Genomic DNA, 23,004 nt, shown 5'->3' on the forward strand with positions numbered 1-23,004 from the left:
TTTTTGCCATGAAAGTCATAACCACACTGAGCCAGATTCTCAGCTTCTGTAAACTGGTGTAGCTACTTCATTGAAACTGAGAATCTGGCCCATGGCCTTGCTGATTATAATAGGGAAGAAGAAGAGCAGAGGGCTAGTGACTATTTGCCTTGGGGGTACGATTATGTATAATCGAGAAGCCATTTATCTCCTTGTAGGATATAAAAGTATGATGTAACCCTTCAATAAAAGTAATGGACATAATCTAATTGCTAATTAATTAATTGTTCAGTTACAAAGAGACATGCTGAGACAAAATTATAAGTACAGAGGGGAAAATGCTTATTTGAGTATGGACTTTCATCTCATATGAGGAAGAACTCTGTAGAGAAATCAGAAACTAGTTATTACCATGTGAAAGAGCTTGTAAACCTTCAGGTTACAATTGTGACTTGTAACCTGCAAAATCTTTTTAATGCTGAATAAAATGGAGGGCTAGATCCTCAGCTGGTACAAATCAATCTACCTTCATGGACTCCAGTGGAGCTTTGCTAGTTTACATCACCTTATGATCTGGCCTTGGAAGATAAGCAGGCCTAGATGGTTAAGGTCATGTAGATATTGAGAGCACTAAAGAATCAAAGGTTTCCATATTGTATTGTTACTGAAAATAATGGCATAGTCATGAGTCACTAATTTATAGTATCCCTGACTTGCCGAGACCACTGTCAGATAATCTTAGACATCTCCTAGCTCTCTGTCCATAGTTTGTCCGTTTTCAACTAAGGCTCCCATTCAACTAATCCACTGGAGCTGAATAAGCATTCAGTTCACTTAGAGGCATGTTGGGATAAAACTCTAAACACAATCAGGAAAGCGTGCTTACTTGTACATGGATAATGCTGCTGTGTCCAGAATTGGCCAAGATCTGTAAAGAAACCAGAGGCTATTTAATTGGGCTTGTTTAAATGAAATACAGTTTCAGGAAAGGAATGATTTGTACTTCCCTGATTAAGGGAGTGAAGGAGCAAGTGAAACTTGAGTTTGTCTCCCCATTTCCCCCACACGATACTATGGAAAGGTTTACTCTAGAGATTCTTTGAAACTAAAAATAAACTGGATATAATTCTGGGCTAGATCCTCAGATGTGGCGGATATATGCTCTGCAGGTCTCAGGAAGCAGGCTGGCAAGGGGGCAGGCAGGTCCCTAGCTTAAATTAGGGTATGTCTAATTCTAGGGTTGTGATTCCAAGCTCATGTAGACACTCTCACACTAGCTCTCATTGAGCTAGTGTGCTAAAAACAGAAGCATAGCAGGCAGCGGTGAGCAGTGGCACAGGCTAGTCATACTGAGTACGCACCCCACAGGGGTCAGGTGGGGTTGTTCTTGGCACAACTAGCCTGTGTTGCCACGTGATGAGAGCTAGCACAAGTATGTCTACGTGAGCTGGGAACCACACCCTAGCTCACAGTGTAGACAGAGCCTTAGAGTATCTGCTACTACAGTGCTTTGTGGCTGACAGTGCCACAGTGCTCAGCTTGTTGGTGCTTGAGGGGGGGATGGAGCCTTGCTGCTGCCTCTTCCCTGCCCTGTCCCCTTCCCACCTTGTGCATTTGCAATGTGAATAGGGATAGAGCTGCCCTTGAACAAACTGGAACTCTGCCTTGCCTTTAAGTGGGCCATGATAGGTTGGGGACGAGCCTCTATGTTCCCTCACCCTCTCTGCCTGGGCATTATATGGATGCGTAGTATCTGTCCTTTGATCATTTTATCTAGTGTAATGAAAATTTTCAGATGACGCTCCATTCCACCTCCTAACAGCAATCCACCCAGAATCCTATGCCACTTCCATACAGATCGGTCCCACTGGTTCTGCAGGGATCATGGACATCCTTCCATATGGGAGAAACCAGGCTTAGGATTTGCACTCATAATAGCATGAAATTATAAATACAGAAGAAAAAAAACCATGCTTACCGATGGGAGAGTTTCACGCTGTAAAAGAAACCAGAAATCTGATTATTTTGTGTAAGGGTTTGTTTAAAATAGACTACTGCTTCAGAAAAAGAACCCTATTGCCTGGGTGAAGTGAAAGACCAAAGGCAAGTGCACAACCTATTTTGTCTCTCTTCATTGCACCATCTACGCTATAAAAAGGTTTACCATGTATGACGATTCTTTGAAAATTAAAGTAGTGTTTATACTTCTCCATTCAGTTTTGAGTACACAGTAGAAACTATGACTTTTTTTGTCCCCTAGTGAAAGAGTTCTGTTCATTTGAGTGGCAACTAAAATGATAGTAGTCTATGTCTTCCTATAGAGTACACAGATCCAAGAGCCTGATCCAAAGTCCGTGAGTCAGTTGGAGTCTCTTTGTACCTTAGAATATTGTGGGTGTGGAGATGTTGGGGGGGGGGCATTCTAACGCATGGTGAGGTGTCCATAGCCCCAAACATTTAACACCCATCATTTGTGAGAGATGTTCAGCTTTTCAGTCAGCTGACTACACCAAGAATAGCGGAATCTGAAGGATTTAGTACTAAAGAAGGTTACTGGAGGCAAATGGAAAAAAGGGTATTTTGCCACATTTCATTCTGAAACAAGCCCTAAATATTTCATCCATTTTTAGGCAGAAATTATTTTAGTCTGAAAGAAAGATTTCAAAGTGAATGGGTACAACAGAACTACAACAGCTGGAAACTAAAGACTGAAGTAAGTTTACAGAAGAAAGTTGCAATAGAAACAGGAAAATGAAGTGGCCTTGTCTGAGGTAGATATAATGGTTAGTGAGTTCTGGGATCAGCAGTGAATCAGACCACTATACAATTACAGAACATAATCATCTACTTGTGAGTCAATAACAACATTCCTGTAACCTGACTGGGACAATTTCATTTCTGTATACATCAAATCATTGCAGTGATCTCTTAACTCTCTATGTAACTTTTAGTTATTTAGTCAGCCTCTTTCTCTATGCATAATTGCATCAGTAATATAATCCCGCTCAACAAAAGCTTCCGCCCAACAACCAGACTGCTGTATCTATCTGAGAGCTAAGCATGTGGCTATTCAGAAGCACTTGGATTCATAACTCTAAGAATTGTGGAGAAAGGATGCTTACCACAGGTGGATAAGGTTTGCTGTCGGGATAGGACACTGGCTGTAATGAAACCAGAAACAAGTTATTTTCTCATAATGGGGGTTTATTTAAAATGCAGTATTGTTTCATGAAAAGAAACCTCTCTGTACTTAAAAGTTTGATGGAATGATAATGACTAGCACTTACACAATATAGCGTATTTATATATCTCAAACCATGTTACAAAAAGTATTATTATCCCCGTTTTACAGATGGGTGAACTGAAGCACCAAGAGCTAAGTGACTTGCCCAAGGCCAACAGTGAGTCACTGGAGGGCAAGTTGCAGCCCCCAGCAGTGAGTCTCACAACCCGGGCCTACAGAGCTGGAGGAGCTTGTGCTACAGTGCTAAAAATAGTGTGTAGATGTTCAGGCTTGGGCTGGAGCTCGGCATCTGAAGCCTAGGGTGGAGGATGGGCTTCAGAACCTGAACTACAGCTCTAGTTGCAAGGTCTACATAGCTGTTCTTAGTGTCATAGCATGAGCCCCGCGAACCCGAATCTATAGACCCGGACATGGAGACTTGCTGAAGCGGGTCCTTTGGATGGAAGGCCAAAAGAGGACGCACGCTCCGTTTTGTGTCCTTTCATTCACTCCTGTTCTATGGGAAGGTTTAATATGGAGATCCTTTGAAAATTAAAGCAAACTCAATAGTAATATGTTGTTTTGCTCATAATGTTGTTTTTCTGGCGAAAAGTTTGTTTTGACTGAATTAAAAAAGGAAAATAGCCCGTATTCTTGAGTGGAGTAATTACCGTGACAGGAAGTGACTTTATTGCATATACAAGGGAATTCTGATGAGAGGGAGAACTGGGTCATTTGATTTTAAAAATAGGTAATTTTAAAAAACCTCATGGTATTCTTTTAATGCCAGAATAAATAGGAAATTGAGGTGGCCATACTTATGGTGATTTGGATGGAGAGGTCTGACGAGTCACAAATCTGAGTGTAGGGGTTTGCCTACTATGGGTTTATCAATCATTTCCATACAATAGTGACTCAGTCCATGTACAACATCCTTGTACTCCAATTGTTTGTCTGAGACTATTCGGTTTCAATATTATGGGCCAAATTAATCCCTGGTGCTAATTCCATTGGCTTTACATCAGGGATGAATTTAGATCAATCTCATCCTAAAGTTCCCTTTGTAACAAAAACTATAGTGCCTTCCATCCTATGATGTCTTAAAAAAAAAAAAAAAAGCATAGACAGCTTTGTAACTATAGTACTTTATCCACAGTACAGTCAACCTGTCAACAAAAGTTGCCATAATATAACTCATAAGCCTAATGCATTTAACAACTAGTAAACCAAGTATTCGGTTACTGAGAGATAATATGGGAAACAGCTTTGGGCCAACATCTCAGCTGGTGTAAACTAGTATAGCTTAATTCAAGTTAAAGGTGCTATACCCATTACACCTGCAGAGAATCTGACCCTTTAAATTCAACAGAGAATGAGTGCTTACCTTTTGAATACCACTGCCTGTGGAGACAGACTGTAAAGAATACAGAAACCAATTATTTACTTAGAAAAGAGTTTGCCAAATTTAATTCAGTACCTATCAGACAGGAGACAGTAATAGCTATAAGATCTTGGATTGCCAAACCATGAAACATTTGAAAGAAAAGTATTCTTATGTGGGGCAATTAATGAATAACACAGGCAACAGATTAATGGGAGCACAAGAGTTATCGTAACCCAACTGTCGCCATTGTTTCTAGTACAATACCTAGTTATTTCTGCCAGTTTCATACACAACAAATTTATGTTGAAAAGAAAGTTTCAAATAGTTGAAGTAATGAATCTAGGTGGAATGTTAGGTAGAGTGAAATGGTTATTTGAAATGGAAGATAAGTCATACGTTGACAGTAGAAAGTTAGACTTTGATTCCCTTGATCAGAGGTAGAAACATCAGGAGAACATAGAAGACTGTAGGAACAGAGCCAGCTGGAAGTAATGGAATTCTCCATATGAACAGAAATGTTCGAAGTTTAAAACAATTTCCAGGAACCTCCCACCACACTGACCCACACATACACTTCCCATACGGCAGAATCAGAGGAAACGCCTATGTGTAAATTTTGCTTTTTGTTCCGAGTATCCACCAGAGAAAACCTTTCTGGTGAAAGTATTTTATTTGTTTCCAATAGTAATCAAAATAGAAAATATCTGCTGTCCGTTTGTAGAAAAAATGACTAATCCAGGGTCAGTTTAACCAGGAAGAAGGAAATTAACAAGGTGGAGCTATGTAATGCCCCGTAACTGCAGCATTCATCTGCTGAAATCATTTGGGCTAGTAATATTACCTAATAATTTCAGGACATCCCTCTCTAAGGTCCTCCCATGAATTTCCCCACAGTAGGGCAACATTTGGGCCTACCTGGTTAATACAGTAGAGAATGTGTTCCTACCTGGCCATAGGAAATGCCGGTGTTAATTGAGACAGCACTCTGTAAACAAACCACAGACCAGTTACTTCTTTGTAAAATGGCGTGTTTCAATAAAATACCATTTTTGGAAATGAAACCTACATGGAATTCTTTGTTTGGTGGCATGGAGGACTAGGGGAAGGTACAAATATTAAGCTAAATTCTGATTTCAGTTACAGCTGAATAAATTCAGAGTAACTCCTCTGACTTCAGTTAAGCTACTCTGGATTTATGCCAAGGTTACTGAGATCAGACTCTTCCATCATTCAACTACATTACATCATATGTAAGTTTAATGGATGGTGTTCTTTTGAAATTAAAGTTTATACTCATATGTTTAGGTCATGTTCCAGCACAGCATGTAAATATAAGCCTAACTTTAAGCTTAGCATGGCAGTAGTCCCATTGTAAACAGATCATGTGCTCAGTTCTCAGTACACATCAGAGAAAGTGCCACCTTTCTGGCGAAAATATTTTGCTCGTTTCAATGGCATTCAAAATAGAAATAGAAAATAATGTCATTTCAATACAATTATAAGAAAAAAGGGACGTTGACAGTACATAAATTCTCTAGATTAATACAAAAATCAAAAAGCGTTGCTAAAAGAATCAACTGATATTATGGGACATGTTTTTCAGCCATGCAAAGGGAACTCCACCAAGAAAAGGAGGGTTAAATTGAGCAGTGAGTGTGATATACTACATTTTTAAAAGAGGAATCCGAAAAGCAGGCAGTACTTGACTAAGAATAATACAAAGAACATCATCTCAGATGAATGTAGGGAATAGTTATGCAGAATATGGAACTGGGGATAGAAACTAACAATTATGGTTGCCTTTCTTGTTTTAGAGATACAAATGTTGAGATATCAGACCACTAAAAAATCAGTGGAATGGTTATTGACAATTAGCATTTACTTTTGGGTCAGTAACCCTACAACATATTTGTGCTTGGTTAACTGAGACAATTTTGTTTCAGCATAATGCTAACTAACCTCAGACATCCTCTAGCTCCTGCCTCATCTTTATCCAAAGTAATCTAACTCTGCAACACAATGACTGTAATGGATCTAATACAATTTGCAACAGAGTGTTGGATTATTGAGTAGTATTTTGGGAGACAACATCAAATACAGAGGGAAACGAAACGAATACTTACATCTTTACAGCCATATTTGCTGTATATGCCATAAGTGCCCTGTAGAGGAAAGAAAGTACTTATTTTGTTATTGTTGTTGTAATTATTACAGAAGAGTAAGCACAAGTACACAGAACCTCAACTCTAGCTGGTCCTCAAGGCTGGGAGATGCAAAAGATCCTGATGCCTCCCCCCAGTTCTGCACTATACCTCCACAAAAGGGCTAGGCACATTCTGGCCCTAAATAAATTAATATATGCTGGTATTAACAGAAATGTTTGATGATTTTATAAATAAATAGAAAAATAATTTAAATTTGCTTTAAAAAATCGCCCACATTATGTTTGCAGCCTGCCACTGTCTCCTGGTATGGTCTTTTGAGGGACCTCTGCTTCTCCTGACTGACCTTCCTTAGTTTGCTCTCAGTCAGGGCAGTTCTTGGACCTAGCAGTCTGTTTCAGTCTCTTGGCTGTGTTCATGGAGGGAGCCTGGTGCAGGTGCAGGTTGCCCCTTTGCTGTCCCAGGCCTTTCTACCTCCTCTTCCTTCTCTGTACTCTCCCCTTTATAGCAGGCCTTGTTTCCTTTATTGGTTGCAGCTATGGGTGCCTGCCTCTATGACTGCTTGCTTGTAAACAGGAGAGATTCTCCTCTCCCTTCTGTTTATGCTCAGTACGGGGTTTGTAGACCCCATTACACAGCCCAACATTGTAGTATTTTGCTGGTGCATGTAAAACAGAAAGCTTAAACTGAAGAGAAGCAAAAGTTAAATGGAGCCTCCTGTTTTCATTGTTCAAAGTGAATGTAAGGTAAAATGTCAAGAACCAGCAAAAATGGTGAAAAAGTAGTGTATATTTTAAAAGTTCTTTTAATATTAACAATCTTACGTGTTGTTAGTAACACAAGCAAGGATTTTTTTTCCAAAATAAAGGTAAACACTGATTACTAAATTTTAGTTTCTCTCTGCTGATTTCAAAATTCATGTAGAAGTGAGTTTCATTTATTCCAACCTCTCATGATAAGAATGTTTCAGATGTTCTCCAAGCACTCAGTCCTGTGAGGTGCTGAGTGTTCTCAACCCACAGACTTCAGTAGGAACTGAGTGTGCTTAGCGCCTTACTGGATAATTGGATTTACTTGTCGAAGATTTTTAACCTGACAGTGTTCCTTTAATAACACTTCCTTTAATGGAAGTAGCGATATTTATTGTGGAGTTACAGCTGCTGAATTCTGAGGTCAGCAGCAAATCAGAATACACAGACTGGCATAGTCTATGAATGTTATGAGTCTATGAACTGGGCAGCATCCTTGCCTTCTGATTAGCTGAGTCTATTCTACTTGAGTACATTGTCAAAATCATCTCTTAGTTTTTCTACATTACTTTTGCTATAAAACAAAAGCTCCCACATTAACACTAATGTAACTGATAGCTAAGCATTGTAGTTAAAATAATCACACTGGGACAAAATTCAGTGAGGATGAGAAAAGTGCTTACTGGGACACATCCACCCCGGCCTCCTCCTGGAGAAATGACTCCAACCTGAAAGAAAGAAGATGCCAGTTATTTCCACGCTTTATGAAACACGGGAAAAGAAATCTTCAATTTTCAGCACCAAAAGTCTGCATTGCCATTCAGCCGTATGTGGAGACTGGGGATACGTACAGGTGGATGTTATCATACAGTTTGAGTCAGTAACTGTGGCACACGCATATGATGTGATTGCCTGGAACAATTCCATTTCAGTAGGATAACCTCAGCCATCCTCTTAGTTTCCATATAATTTTATCCTTAGGAATGTAGCCCTTCATCAAACCCCTCACAACAGAAGTAGGGAACTAATTCTCCACCTGGGAAGTTGCTAAAAGTTGCATCGTGGAGATACCCTCTACAAACTAGAGAAAGAGGGCTGACTTGGGAATAGCTATTGCTGTCCTGTGAAACATGGATAAATGATAAAGAAAATGGAAATAATTTATTTCCTTGTAATAGGGCTTGCTAAGCTGAGCTACTGTTTTAGGAACAGAGAACTCCCTCTGGTTATCTCCCTGGTGAGGTAAAGGACAAGAGCAGATTCCAAGTTCCATGATGTCTCCATCCGCTCTCCTGCCCTTCACCTCAAAAGAATTTCCCTCCTTCAATTTGAGATTCTAGCTGATAGGGGCAGAAGCAGCCAAAAGCAGCACTGGCAGGCATGCAGTCAAATGGACCCAACTGGGACCACCCCTCCTGCCAGCATCCTCTTGTCTATAATATTGTGAAGGAGACCGCCCCCATACTGACTCTGGGGGCGCTAGGACCCAGTGGTGCCTCCCCTTCCCCCTTGTCATGGGGCTTCAGAGAAAACTGGAGACACTAACCAGCCAGAGCTGCCAGCCAATATAGGCAGAAGCAGGTACCTTTGGTCCTTCAGACATTCCAATAACTTTCTACAGTTTTGACTGGATATTCTCTGCCTTGCATTGACTGACTGTTCAGCCAACCTTCCTTCCTCCTCCTCCTCCTCCTCCATAGTCTCTTCACCTCAACTTCATCCACACCTGCTTCTCTTACCCTCTCCTCCCGTCCTCTCCCCTTGCCCCTTCCCCTCCCTTTTCCTTCCATGTAGTTGATCCCATCTTAAATACCACACCACAAAAAATCATGGAACATAATAGTTGTTGCCATCACATTGTTCACTCTGCTTGTGTGCTCTGCCCCTTCCTTCATCCTGGGTCTGTCTTGTCTCTTTAAGACTGTAAGCTTTTTGGAGTAAGGATCTTCTACTTCTCTGTGTTTGTACAGTGCCTAGCACAATGGGGCCCTACTCTTGGCTGGCCCTCAGGAACCACTGTAATGAACATGTTAATAAAAATAAAATTTGGATGTAAAGGAAAGATTTCTTTGAAAATAAAAGTAAATTAACTACATATGAGTGAGATTTCAAGCCCACACTATAGAAGGTATCATTTTACTGGAGAAAAAGTTCTGTTTGTCTGAAAGGTACTGAAAATGGAAAATAGTCCATGGTTTGGAATAAATGCAGTGAGCTGAGCTAATCACACAAGGGAGCATGAAAGAGTGGAGGAAAATTGTAATGGAGGGTGAGGTATGTAAGCCCACAGAAATTCCATACTCAGCCTTCAGGAGTCAAGACTGAGGTAGTAAAATTTCCAAGAAGTGCATGTGAGGAGGAAAATAATTGTTGTACATGCAATTTAGTGAGGTGGGGATGAAGAGGTCTGAAATGCAACAAATAGGAGAAAGCAATTTACTGGGGTGACAAGGAAAAAAGAGATATTGTGATTCTCTTGCTTTCTGTCTGTAATAATGTGCCCGTTCAGCAAGAGCCTCAACAACAAAAAGTAAAGAACCCGATGAAACCGATAACTATCACTGCAGTGTGGTCCTGAACCAAAGCCCATTGAAATCAATGGGAGTATTTCAATTGATTTCAATTCACTTTGTATCAGGCCCTTACTGAGCTGAATGCTGATCAACTATATAAATAAATAATAAATAAACCAACTCTAATACTTTGAAGAAACAGCTCATATAGCTACTGCCAGCCAATGCGGAACTTTGCACACCCATAGGCACCGACTCTGTGGGTGCTCTGGGGCTGGAGCACCCAAGGGGGCAAAATGGTGGATGCTGAGCACCTGCCGGCAGCCCCCGCATCGGCTCCCCACACACTCACCCCAGTACCTCCTGTCCACCGGTGGGCCCCATGGCTCAGACCTCCCACTCCCTCCCTGTGCCTCCTGCCTGCTGCGAACAGCTGTTTTGCGGCATGCAGGAGGCTGTGGTGGTGGGAAGGGGAGGAGCAAGGACGTGGTGCACTCAGGGGAGGGGGTTGAAACTGAGCGGGAAGAGGTGGGGCAGGAAGAGGCGGGGCAGGGGTGGGGCCTTGGGAAAAGGGTGGAGTGGGGCAGAGCCTGGGACAATGCCGGGGTCAAGCCCCCCCCAGCACTTTGGAAAGTCGGCGCCTGTGTGCACACCCTGTAAAGAAACCATAAATCAGCCATTTCTTTGTAGAAGGACTTGTTAAAACACAATAGCTTTTTAGAAAAATAACCTTCCTGTAATTTCCTGTGTGGTAAGGTGAAGGGTAACAGAAGTTTTACATTCCATTTTGTCTGCCTTTATCTATTGCTTTACACTAGAAAGGCTTGATATAGTAGTAGCAGAAGGATTCTGCTGAAGAGTCATCAGAACTGAAAAAATACCACATGTGCTGAGGGGACATTTGACCTGAATTAGTCATATGGAGCCTAATCCAAATCCGACTGAGGTTAATGGAAAGACACTTATGGGCCACCTCGATTACACTGAACTCATTAGCACTACAAAAGTGATTTTTCCTCCCTTCTTGTCAACTGTTGAGAATAGCCCACTTCCACCTTAATTGAATTGGCTCGTTAGCACTGACCCCCTACTTGGTAAGGCAACTCCCATCTTTTCATATGCTGTGTATTTATACCTCTCTACTGTATTTTCTACTCCATGCATCTGATGAAGTGGGTTTTAGCCCACAAAAGCTTATGCCCAAATAAATGTGTTAGTCTCTAAGGTGCCACAAGGACTCCTCGTTGTTTTTTCATTGACTTCAGTGAGCTTTGGGTATGGAGGAGAGAAAATCTAATGAAAGTGAGCTGTCTAGGGCTGTAGCAGTTTAATACGTCGCCTTCAAGAGTCAGTCTGAGTTAGTAAGGTTTCCTAAGTGTAAGCAAAATCCAGGAAAAAGTATCCATACACAAGTCATGCCAAACCATGACAATCCAAGTCCCAGTCCATACATATGGTGAAAAGAGAGAGAAAACAGAATAATTATTGCTTGAAACTGAAGATTAAGGAAATCAGTATTTGCTGTGTAACAGTGTTGCTTAAGAAATACCTATTCAGAGAGTGTCACAATAGCTGGATACAACTGCAATCAACAAGGTTTGGGGATGGGGTATGTGGAGTGGAAACTGTTCCCAAATAACTCACTAATAAATACACTAAGTACATATACAGTCTAACTCAGTTCAAGACAACAGAGATAAAATAAGGATGAACTTGACTCTGTGGGTTTAAAAAGGCCCATATCTATTAGGAAGGAAATTAAGTGTAAATATAATTGTGCCCAAAACAACTTGGATTAAAAAGATGTAAACTGTTCCATAATAACACATATATAAGTACACTTGGAATTTTAAAAGGCCAATAGGAATGGACAATGAACTCAATTACAACAGTAGTCCTGCGTTGAAGGGGTCATATGTTTTGCACTGGAGATGGTGTTGCAAATATTATTGAATTAAGTGAATGTCAAGGACGTTAGGCCAGAAAGTTTTGTAACATTTTGTAAATGAATTAGAAGGAAAAAACAAAAATGGCTAGAAACAAAAGAGAAACTGCACATTCTATTTTTATTGTCCAAGCAGAATGAAAAGAAAAAAAGTGACACTTAAAAGGGTGAAAGAACAAATTAGCTACGTGGAATAATTTTATTTAATAATTCCAGATAGCATTAACACCACAAGTAAAGAAACAAGGATTTATTTATTGTTTTGTTGACAGTATCAGCTTAATGCTTGGTTAATAAAGTAGAGGTGGCCATGTTTGTAGTGAGGATATGGATGGTGAGTTCTGAGTGCAATAACAAGTTAACCTGCAAAGACTTAGATCCTGTATGGTTATTGTCTATTACCATGCATTAGTGGATCAATAACTGTTTGGAATCCCTGAGCTTACTGACAGAGACATATTTTACCACAGTGTTGAATAACATCAGTCAGCCTCTATCTCTATAATTTTGGAAACTCAAGTATACTAAGAGCTAGACTGGGGCAAAATTATAAATAGAGGGGAGTTAGGGTACTTACTACAGAAGAGCTGGTATGAGAGGAACCAGAGGATCCACGCTGTAAACAAATCAGAAATAAATTATTAATTTTGTAAAGAACTAATTCTATGGAAACTGCTGCTTTAGGGAAAAAAGAAAGACCTTGTGGAATAAATACCACAGGGGACATTTTTTGGTCATTTCATTCCACCAACCTAAACCATTAAAAAGTTTACTACAGAGAGCTTAACCCTCTTCCCCTCTCCACACAAACAAACCTAAATATACATATTGGGCCAGCTCTTCAGTGGGTTTATATTGGCATTATTCCATTTACTTACTAAATATGAGGTTGCAGCCTCATATTTAATGCCCAGTACTTGGACTGAGCCTGAGCTGGTAAATTCTTCTAGGAGTTCCAAACTAAGTAATGTTCAGATGAAAAATGATTGTACACAGCTATTTAGTAATACGACTACACAACCATTGGAGTGTATGAAATGTATAGCATAGTTGCTGGAAACAAGAAAGGCAAAACAAAAACACATCTTCACTGAGCTGTCACCTATTGTTTCTTAAACAAAACTCATATTTTGTTCAGTTTCATATAGAAATTACTGTATACTGAAAGGAAGATTTCAGAATATGTGAGATAAGTGATATTGGTGGAACTACAAAACCTGAAAGAATCATTATGCCTGGAAAATGAAGATAAAGGAAGTAAGCTGACAGCAGAAAGTCTTAAGCTTATCTGACCTTAGAGAGAAACATCTGGAGAATAAAGCAGTAATGACAAATAGATATCTAGAAGTTTTGGCGGATTTTATTCACCCAAAGGCAAATTGTCAAATGGAAAGAATAAATTGAGTTAGATATACTACATGATATAGGTCAGTTTCTGTGATCGCTTTGCCTATCACAAGTAGAAACATTCTGAGAAATTCTGATGAATGGGAAATGATCATTTCTCCTTGCTGCAACCAGTTCAAATTTAAGAGAGAGAAACTCTAAGTAAGCAATTCTTGTCATTTGTGGATGGCAAATAGTGACTCAGTGCTCTGTGGAGAAGGAATGTTTACCTGAATACATCCACTATTGCTTGAGTAAATTCCTCCTTTCTGTAAGAAAAGCAGAATCCAGTTACTTCTTAAAGGGCTTGTATAAATACCATATTGTTTCAGGAAAATAAACACTTTTACATGCTTGGTTTGAGTGAAGGACCAGAGGAGTTTGTTTCCATTCTATCACCCTACTCTATGTAATGGTCTGATATGAGAACTGATAGGGTATCTCTCCGAAAATAAAAACAAACGGGATAATGATGCACTCAGATTTGAGAAGAAACTACAGGCAGTGTCAACTTTTTGGCATTGTCCATGTCCAATTATAGCATCAACAAAATGAATGGACCAGAACTTACCAGATGAGGCATATGAAGGATGGGAATTCTAAAGCTGAGATAATCAAAGCCTCAAATTAAATGCCAGTCCTTTAAAAGTCAGTCTGTCTTATTAAGATTTTCTGTGAGAGCCACACGGAACATTCAGGAGAAAAATATTTATGCACATGGCGACATTTTTTAAATGCTCCCACAAAACAAATAATAAACACAATGCAATTAAAAAATAAAAGACACTGGGAAAATGTAGAAAAATAGCTCTTACCTTGATACATTCCATCTCTATCACAATCCGTGAAGACTATAAAGAAAACAGAAGCCAGTTATTATTTTGTAAAAGAGCTTTTTGGAATATTATCCTTTTCCTGGGAAAGAAACTCCCATTTACTTGGTGAGATGAAGGACCAGAGAAAGATGTTCACTTTTGGTTAGATCAGCAGCTGCTGCAATCCAGCATTGCTTCATTGAACTCAATGGAACAATGGTGATTTACATCAGCGGAAGATCTGGTCCCCTGGTTTATTCTTACTTCACTTCACCTCCCTACACTATGGGAAAGTTTAGTATGAGGAGTTCTTTGAAAATAAAAATGAACTGGATACTTAAACTTTCATTTCTAAGAACATCCAGTGTAGTCACCCAATCCTTATGCCCTGGGGTAGCCATGGAGGACAGGGGTTATGATGTGCCTTATGCCTCTTGGATCACCTGACTCCGTAATTTAACCCCTCTCCTGTTCTTTGTATGGTATTCATTGGCTAGAATGACTGGACTCTCTGCATCTCAGTTTCCTTACTGTCAGATGGGATAATAATACTTAGTGTAACTCGAGTGTTGTGAGGATTAAATAGGTAGGGTCAAATTTTCCAAAGCAGACACTGATTTTGTCTGACTCAGTTTATGGATGCCCAATTTGAAACACCTCAGATGGGGCCCATTGTCATGGAAGTATATTTTCATGTCCACATTTATTTATACTACTCAGACAAGATAAACTCAAAACATACCTTCTTCTTCTTTCTTCTTTCTGTGACACTGGCTGACTGAGAATGTCCAGCAGCGACAGTTTTGCTGAGAACTCCAACCCAGAAGTTCTCTGAATCTTGAACAAATGTTGCTCTAGAGGGAAAATAAGATCAGTACGATTTACTTTCTCTAGCAAATTATATTTCAGTATATTATGAAATAAAATCACAAGATTTCTTTCAGCTAAGAAAATTCACTTTTGTTAGAGTTTTTTGAAAATGTATGATTTTCAGTATGAATTCATGTTGCAGCCTTCAAGAAAAGGTGTAAGAAAAAAGTTTGAAGTGTAATTAATAATCTTAGAAACTTTTTTATTTTATAATTCCTATATTAATGTCCAACATCTTGCTAAGGATCAACAAAATAGAAGGTTAGAATGCATGGAAGAGGAATGAAAGCTGCTTGGAGAAGCATAGACTCCTGTGTGGATATCTGCTCAAATATCCACCAGGTTTGGAAAGGCCTTGACAGACCTTCTCATATTCATATAGCCTCAACCTATGGGTGAAGCATGGCTTTGATGGGACCAGGGAGAGGAGATGATCATACTGTGGAAGAGTTACTCCATTTCTGTGTCTTTTTGCTCCTCTTTGTATGTGTAAGGACTTAAGGGAGTTACTGATTTGGCCTTTCTACTGTAAACTTCAGATTTCAGAAGTTTAATATCTCAGCTGTTTCAAATCGATTTTGAATAACACTTGGCAAACTTATTGTTAGCCCCAGATGTTATTTTTTGTTGTTAATGAAAACTTTGTAATATGCCAGGCTAATTAAAGTTACATAAATCATGGCATAAATTTGGCTTTAGCAGCTTTCTTCACTCAGTGTGTGTCTTGGGTCATTTCCACAAAAGGGCATGAAAAAAAAATTTGCTGAGAACAGGTTATGGAAATGCCAGAATTAAATAAACAAACAAAGAAAGTGATGTTTAAAATTAGTCTTCAAGGATTCCCACCTCTAATCATTATTTATTCCAGACTCAATATGAAAGAAATTATTTTATTAAACAAGCAAAAATGTTGTATTAGTGCCTGAGCCAAAGCCCACTGAAATCAATAAAAGGCCTCTCTCATGTATGGGACTACTCACATGCATATAGTTTCTCATGTGCATAAGGAATGGGGACCTAAAGGGTAAAAATTGCTTTCTGAACCAGGGTCCACTAGTAATGGAACTATTTGGGTGAGTAGAGGTTTGTAGGACTGGGCCACATATACAGTAGTTACTTTTAACAAAGTTTACATCAAAATGGTAGTGACTTTATTATACTAATACAATGGGAAGCTAATGCAAACAATGAAACAAAACAATGCCATGGAAAATATATGGAGAGCATAGACTGGTTATGCCAGAATGAAAGTGTACACCCAAGGAAACCATATTGAATTGTCCCATGAAAATAAAATATCAAAGCAAAAAAAATAATAATAATCAAAAATATACCTAAACTGAATACTTTTGGTGTCCAAAGGTGCAATCCAAGTTGTTGTAACTTTGTGCTTCACTTCTGAATTTGTGTGGCTTACTGCTGAATTCTGTAATCAAAATATAAATATGAAAAGCGAAAGCATTTTTTATCTATATGTGCTTGCATATATTAGTAAAGGAATTTGGCTACATGGGTGGGGCTGCAGATTTGTCACAGTGGTTGAAAAGTCACAGGTACAGTGATTTCTCCGTCTGTCCGTGACTTTACTTTCTGTCCATGATTTTAATAAAGCATCCATGCAGAGGGGAGACCCTGAGGTGCAGGAAGAAGAGGAGGGTTTGGAGAGTGAACCCTACTGGCACTAAGCCCACAGCAGCAGCTCCTGTCCTGCAGGATTGGGCCCAGCTCCCCGCTCCAGGAGTTCTGACCTGGCACATGGAGTCACAGCTCCACTCAGATTTGGGCCAGGTGCCCCTCTGTCATGATGGGGGGTGGCCGGACCAAATTTGAGTAAGTGGCGTGGCGACCTGGTGCACAGGGTCGTGCACAAAATCCATCCCCCTTCTCTGTCCATACCCAGGATTTTACACTCTATTTCCCCTTACGCCCATGATTTTCTACTAAATTTACCATGACTGCTGTATGATTTTTGTTAAAAAATGCCATGACAAATGATCTTTCAGGACTTTGGTCACGTCAGAGGTCAGGACTTTGGATCTATACCTCATCGAACAGCCAGCACATCTAGCCGCACAGCAGAGCCCCACAGCACCATGCTGGAAATATTAGTCCAGTACTAAGAATTGGGCCAAGCACCAAACATTTTACTCTGATTTTGCAGTTGACCCTCTGCAATATTGTACATAAAAATCCAAATGTGTCTTCTAGACATTGAATTCTAGTCACTATGAAGTCTGATATATCATATAGCGAACAGGCTTGGAAATCATAGGCCACAAACAGGTGAACAGGTCTAATGATTTGTCTGAACAAGAGTCCTTTTCTTTCTGTGAGCCAGAACCCTGGAGTTCTGATATAATTTCACATGTATTGAATAATGAAAAATGTGTTTTTCTTTTGATCAGTATCAACAGAAGTATATAAATGTTAATCAAGCCAAGTAACTAATCTGAACAAGTGAGCACATACCGAAACATTATGACATGCAAGGGCTTGTGTGTTGGGATCTGTAATTTTAAAGGAACCAACAGGAGTATCTCCTTCAAGTTCTCGAGCCTGTAGATGAAATCCTTGAAAACCATGCTCTGCAATTCCCGCTAGAGTCACTGAGAAAACAGTCATTTAAATAAATGTAAATTTCACATGCTGTGGAGTTGTTTTAAATAATACTTAACATCACATTTCCCATGTATCAAAGCATCCTGCATCTACAGAAATGCCTTATGTTCCTTTATATATATTTTAAATGTTATGTCTAACTGCAGCTTTTATTAGCAATATTAAGACTGACAAGGAAGAAAAGAAACAAAAGTAGCATAGGCATCTGTGTTACATATTACTAAACACATTTTTGAAGTAACTTAACACCCCATATAATTTACAAACAACTTTAAACAACTTTAAACTGCAATACAGATGCTTTACAAAGTGAACTGTAAAATCAAAATCTTCCTATTCATCCAACCTGCTCCTTGTGTGTATTCAGAGTCCTAAACTACTGGCTTTAGTAACAAAGATTTTCTACTTTTACTTGTTAAGCCTGCAGAGCCAACACAGCATGGGGCTAGTTGGTATTGAAAGAGACAAAGAGAGAGATGGTTTCTCTTCTGTCTGAGTTCCAGAATTAGAAGGCCAGTGTTTTGTTAGCTAAGTTCCAACTTCAGAATCTTTATTTTCAGTGATGTACAAGGTAGGAAAAAAACCCAACTTGGCTCTCAGATCCCAGGCTGCTGAGTATGCAAGTTAGGAAACACATTGATTTACTCATAAACTATTATGTTTGTTATGGAAAGAATCGAGAGACAAACAGAGAACTGCACAATGTCATTTTTGAAGAGTCACTTTGCAAAGTGAAACCATACTTTAAAGGGACACAGACAAGTTTTTATTATTATAAATGAATTCAGGTAATGCCAACAAAGTACTAGGTGTTTTCCCAAATATAATAGAAAGCCTGGTCCTTTTCCCAAAGAACTTGTCTTAAAAATAAAGATAGCCAGATGAATGATAGAGGACCCAGGGGACAACATACAAGTCCAGAGTAAGGTAGTGATTGGCTACTTCTTGATAATACAGTACTTGAGCGAACATGAAAAAAATATAGTAGACTATCTCCAATTAATCCTCAACCTGCCCATAATTAGTCAACTAGTTTCTTGTAGGTGTAATTGTAGAAGAGGGATTTGAAGGAGGAAAGAGTAGCGGCCTAGAGACCGACTCAGGTTAAGGCATTCCATAGACTGCGGGGCCGTGTGGACTAAGGCACAGAAGTTGCTGTAAAAGAAGCAGATAAAGAGCATGTCGCTGGTGGAGCTGGGGACAATGTAAAAAGAGATATGAGCAGGGAGAGGCAGAGTTATGCAGGGTCTTGAAGGCAAGCTTAGGTACCTTAAAACCTGAAGCAATGGAAAATAGGGAGCCAGTGGCAGGATTTAAAAAGGGCAAGGCCAGAGGGACAGGAAAGGAAAATCTTAGTAGCTGGTAAGGCCCATTGCTTGTTTTACTGTTTCTTAATGTTGTTAAAACGTGATGGGAATGTTCTCCCACACCTAAATGTTCCTTTAAAATCCACCATCATTTTGTTGCTGAGAATGGTTTTAAAACTCATAGGCACTTTTGAGTGGTCTAACAGCCCTGCCATCTTTGGAGGAGCCTTTAACAAAACCTCTTTTTAGATCTGCATGGATTTTGCCTGATGTTTCCAGTCACAATGAGCCACATGTTCCCCTTCTTCTACGTGTTGTCCTTGGTATGCTGTCCCCCATGAAAGCCCCTCCATCTCAACTCCATGGGACTAGGTCCCTGGGATTCCAAAGGCATTCTGGGGCACAGTAGGACAGCAGCTGCTCTGTTCTCCATTTTGAGCTGCCTGGATTTCAAAGAGGAAACTGACCTGACTAACTCCCCTTCACACCGCCTGCTCATCTTAGTGGGGGCTTGTTGCAGGCTTGTTGTTGGAGTTAGTCAATAGATATGAAGTTGCTTTAGGAGCCTTGCCACCAAGCTGAAAGGGACCCACAGATCAGTGCTAGGGAGCAGGCTTAAGATGTGCTAAGTTAGGCCCCGAGCTTCTTGTGGTTTCAGAGAGAGATTCTCACCCCTGCTCTGTCACCTTGAAAGAGCCGGAACTGCGCTTCTTCTGAGGACCCCCTTTCAAACCTAAGCATAGAAGATATGCTGAGGTCAGGAATGGTGGAGGAAAGAATGTGTTAGGGTGGGCTGTAGCATCCAGAACTGTGGACATTGTGTTGCCAACTCAGAAAAAAAATCACAAGTCTCGCACGTTTTGGTGTATTTCTTAAAGCCCCAGCTGGTGGACTCAGGATTGCAGGAGAATCTTAGTTGGTTTTTTTGTTTGTTTTGTTTTTAAAAGTGAAAGTTTCTAGCCCTCTCAGTTGCTCAAAAACGCTTGAAAACATGAAGCGAACATGACCTAGAGACTCAGAAACCAGAAGGCAAATAAAAAGTACCCAAAATGTATTATTTTTAGAAAGATCTCATGACTTTTCATGCAATCTCATGGAATTTTAGAGTCTGACTCATGCGAGTTGAATGCTTCAGGCTGGCAACAGTGAGAATCTAAGCAGTGCTGTTGTCCACATGGCAGCAGGAAGGCTGCTGTAACCTAAATAAGGATGTCTAAATTACAGCAGGTGCTGCCGCAGCCCAGGACTGGGCAGATGCAAAGGTGGTGTAAAGCCTGGGCTGCTAATTCTGTGCTGAGCTTCTGAGAGGCACAACATACAAAGCCACCCTTGGAGTTCTAACATGTTGAGTTTTGTAGGCAACTTTTACTCTCTTGCAATATTGTAGCAAGTTGAGTGTAGTTCCCCTTTCTTCTGCACAGTGCTCAGCACAAAATCAGTGTTCAACAAATGAAATCAAATCAAATAAATAATAGCATAGCCCAGTTTTGCCAGTTGACTTTAGTTTCATCACAGACATTGTAGAATGGGATGAAATCATATTTGCCCAATAGGCAAGGAAAAAACATCTTCTCACATGGTGAGGCAAGATATAACCTGGGTATGGACGAGTGGGGATGAAAGAAAGGGATACATTTTGGAGATGCTGCAGAAGGAAACCAGGTGGAATTTTGGTGCAGCCTGAATTTGGTAGGAGAAGGAGAGTGAAAGAGTATATGTAGAAAAGGGTTCTAGCCCTTTAATGGACAGACAAAAGCCCACAACCTGCAGCCTGGGGATAATTAAGGAGGCCATGTCCATGTTGAGGGTTGAGCCATATAAACAGGAACAGGAATCATAGAATATCAGGGTTGGAAGAGACCTCAGGAGATCAGCTAGTCCAACCCCCTGCTCAAAGCAGGACCGATCCCCAATTAAATCATCCCAGCCAGGGCTTTGCCAAGCCTGACCTTAAAAACTTCTAAGGAAGGAGATTCCACCACCTCCCTAGGTAACGCACTCCAGTATTTCACCACCCTCCTAATGAAAAAATTTTTCCTAAAAGCCAACCTGTATCTCCCCCCCTGCAACTTGAGACCATTACTCCTTGTTCTGTCATCTGCTACCACTGAGAACAGTCTAGAGCCATCCTCTTTGGAACCCCCTTTCAGGTAGTTGAAAGCAGCTATCAAATCCCCCCTCATTCTTCTCTTCCGTAGACTAAACATCCCCAGTTCCCTCAGCCTCTCCTCATAAGTCATGTGTTCCAGTCCCCTAATCATTTTTGTTGCCCTCCGCTGGACTCTTTCCAATTTTTCCACATCCTTCTTGTAGTGTGGGGCCCAAAACTGGACACAGTACTCCAGATGAGGCCTCACCAATGTCGAATAGAGGGGAACGATCACGTCCCTTGATCTGCTCGCTATGCCCCTACTTATACATCCCAAAATGCCATTGGCCTCCTTGGCAACAAGGGCACACTGTTGACTCATATCCAGCTTCTTGTCCACTGTAACCCCTAGGTCCTTTTCTGCAGAACTGCTGCCGAGCCATTCGGTCCCTAGTCTGTAGCGGTGCATTGGATTCTTCCGTCCTAAGTGCAGGACTCTGCACTTGTCCTTGTTGAACCTCATCAGATTTCTTTTGGCCCAATCCTCCAACTTGTCTAGGTCCCTCTGTAACCTATCCCTACCTTCCAGCGTATCTACCTCGCCTCCCAGTTTAGTGTCATCTGCAAACTTGCTGAGGGTGCAATCCACACCATCCTCCAGATCATTTATGAAGATATTGAACAAAACCGGCCCCAGGACCGACCCTTGGGGCACTCCACTTGATACCGGCTGCCAACTAGACACGGAGCCATTGATCACTACCCGTTGAGGCCGACAATCTAGCCAGCTTTCTATCCACCTTATAGTCCATTCATCCAGCCCATACTTCTTTAACTTGCTGGCAAGAATACTGTGGGAGACAGTGTCAAAAGCTTTGCTAAAGTCAAGGAACAACACGTCCACTGCTTTCCCTTCATCCACAGAACCAGTTATCTCGTCATAGAAGGCAATTAGATTAGGACTGCAAGCAGAACAAGAGAGAAGGCGGGCAAGCAAGCGGGCTGCAGTGGGTGGTGGTTTCTCTCTCAGGCACTTGGAGACAAGTTTAACCTGATTCAGAGACTTGGGTGTGGAGGACTATAAATTTGGATGCCCTGAACCTGGGGCCTGATGAACTGTTTGTTGTAAAGATTCCTGGTCTGAAACCTGATTAAAATGTGAGGGCATTTTGTTAATCTGTGGCAGCTCCTCCTTGCCCTGGCACTGTTAAACTGAAATCTACTGCTGCTCCACTTAGGGAAATTAAGGAAGGGCACACCTGTAGGGCCACACCAGGCTGCAAGAGAGTGCTCAAGGACTGCTTGCACCTTTACACGGAGACAGAGTTTTTAAATGAGTTATATAGTTTACCTTCGATTTCGTTTCCCGGATCATATTTATCAAAAGATACAGAAATAACATATGGTGGAGTGGATTTTTGTGGTTCACCTCCATGGTGCGGTAGCATGGTATCACAATCTATTGTAGCATTTCCATGCGGAAAACAAAGGTCTCTTGGCAAAAATACCCCACACAACACAAACACGAAGAAGGGATATCTGTCCATCTGTGGAAAAACAGAAAGCATAGAGAAGTTGCTATGGCTATGTCTACACTTAAAATGGAACAGTGGTGCACCTGCACTACTGTAGCACTTCAGTATAGACACTTACAACAGCAACAGGAGGCTTTCTCCCATCGCTGTAATTGTTCCCCTCCCAGAGAGGCGGTAGCTAAGTCAACGGAAGAATTCTACACAGGGTCTTAGGTTGACTTAACTATGTCACTTAGGGGTGTGGATTTTTGACACCCTGAGCAATGTAGCTGGATTGATCTGATTTTCTAGTGTAGGCCAGCCCTTTCGCCAACCTAAGTGCAGTTTACACCAGGGTTAGGCTGGCCTAACTACTTCTCCAGGGGTGTGGATTTCTCACACACCTGAGAGACGTAGCTATGCTGATGTAGCTTTTCACTGTAGACCAG

General features: G+C 40.7%; 1 protein-coding gene across 1 annotated transcript; it reads right to left on the reverse strand.

The window, feature by feature from the left end:
- Positions 1-13,184: 13,184 nt before the first annotated feature.
- LOC144269573 (putative ferric-chelate reductase 1) lies at positions 13,185-22,489 on the reverse strand. Its single transcript, XM_077825355.1, has 6 exons — positions 22,393-22,489; positions 17,496-17,632; positions 16,361-16,452; positions 14,899-15,010; positions 14,157-14,192; positions 13,185-13,190 (listed from the first exon to the last, which is right to left on the reverse strand). Exons 1-6 carry the CDS (start codon positions 22,487-22,489, stop codon positions 13,185-13,187), a joined length of 480 nt encoding a protein of 159 aa, XP_077681481.1.
- Between the last annotated feature and the right edge of the window lie 515 nt (positions 22,490-23,004).

Source organism: Eretmochelys imbricata, chromosome 8 (assembly GCF_965152235.1).
Source record: "Eretmochelys imbricata isolate rEreImb1 chromosome 8, rEreImb1.hap1, whole genome shotgun sequence".
Classification (NCBI taxonomy): Eukaryota; Metazoa; Chordata; order Testudines; family Cheloniidae; genus Eretmochelys; species Eretmochelys imbricata.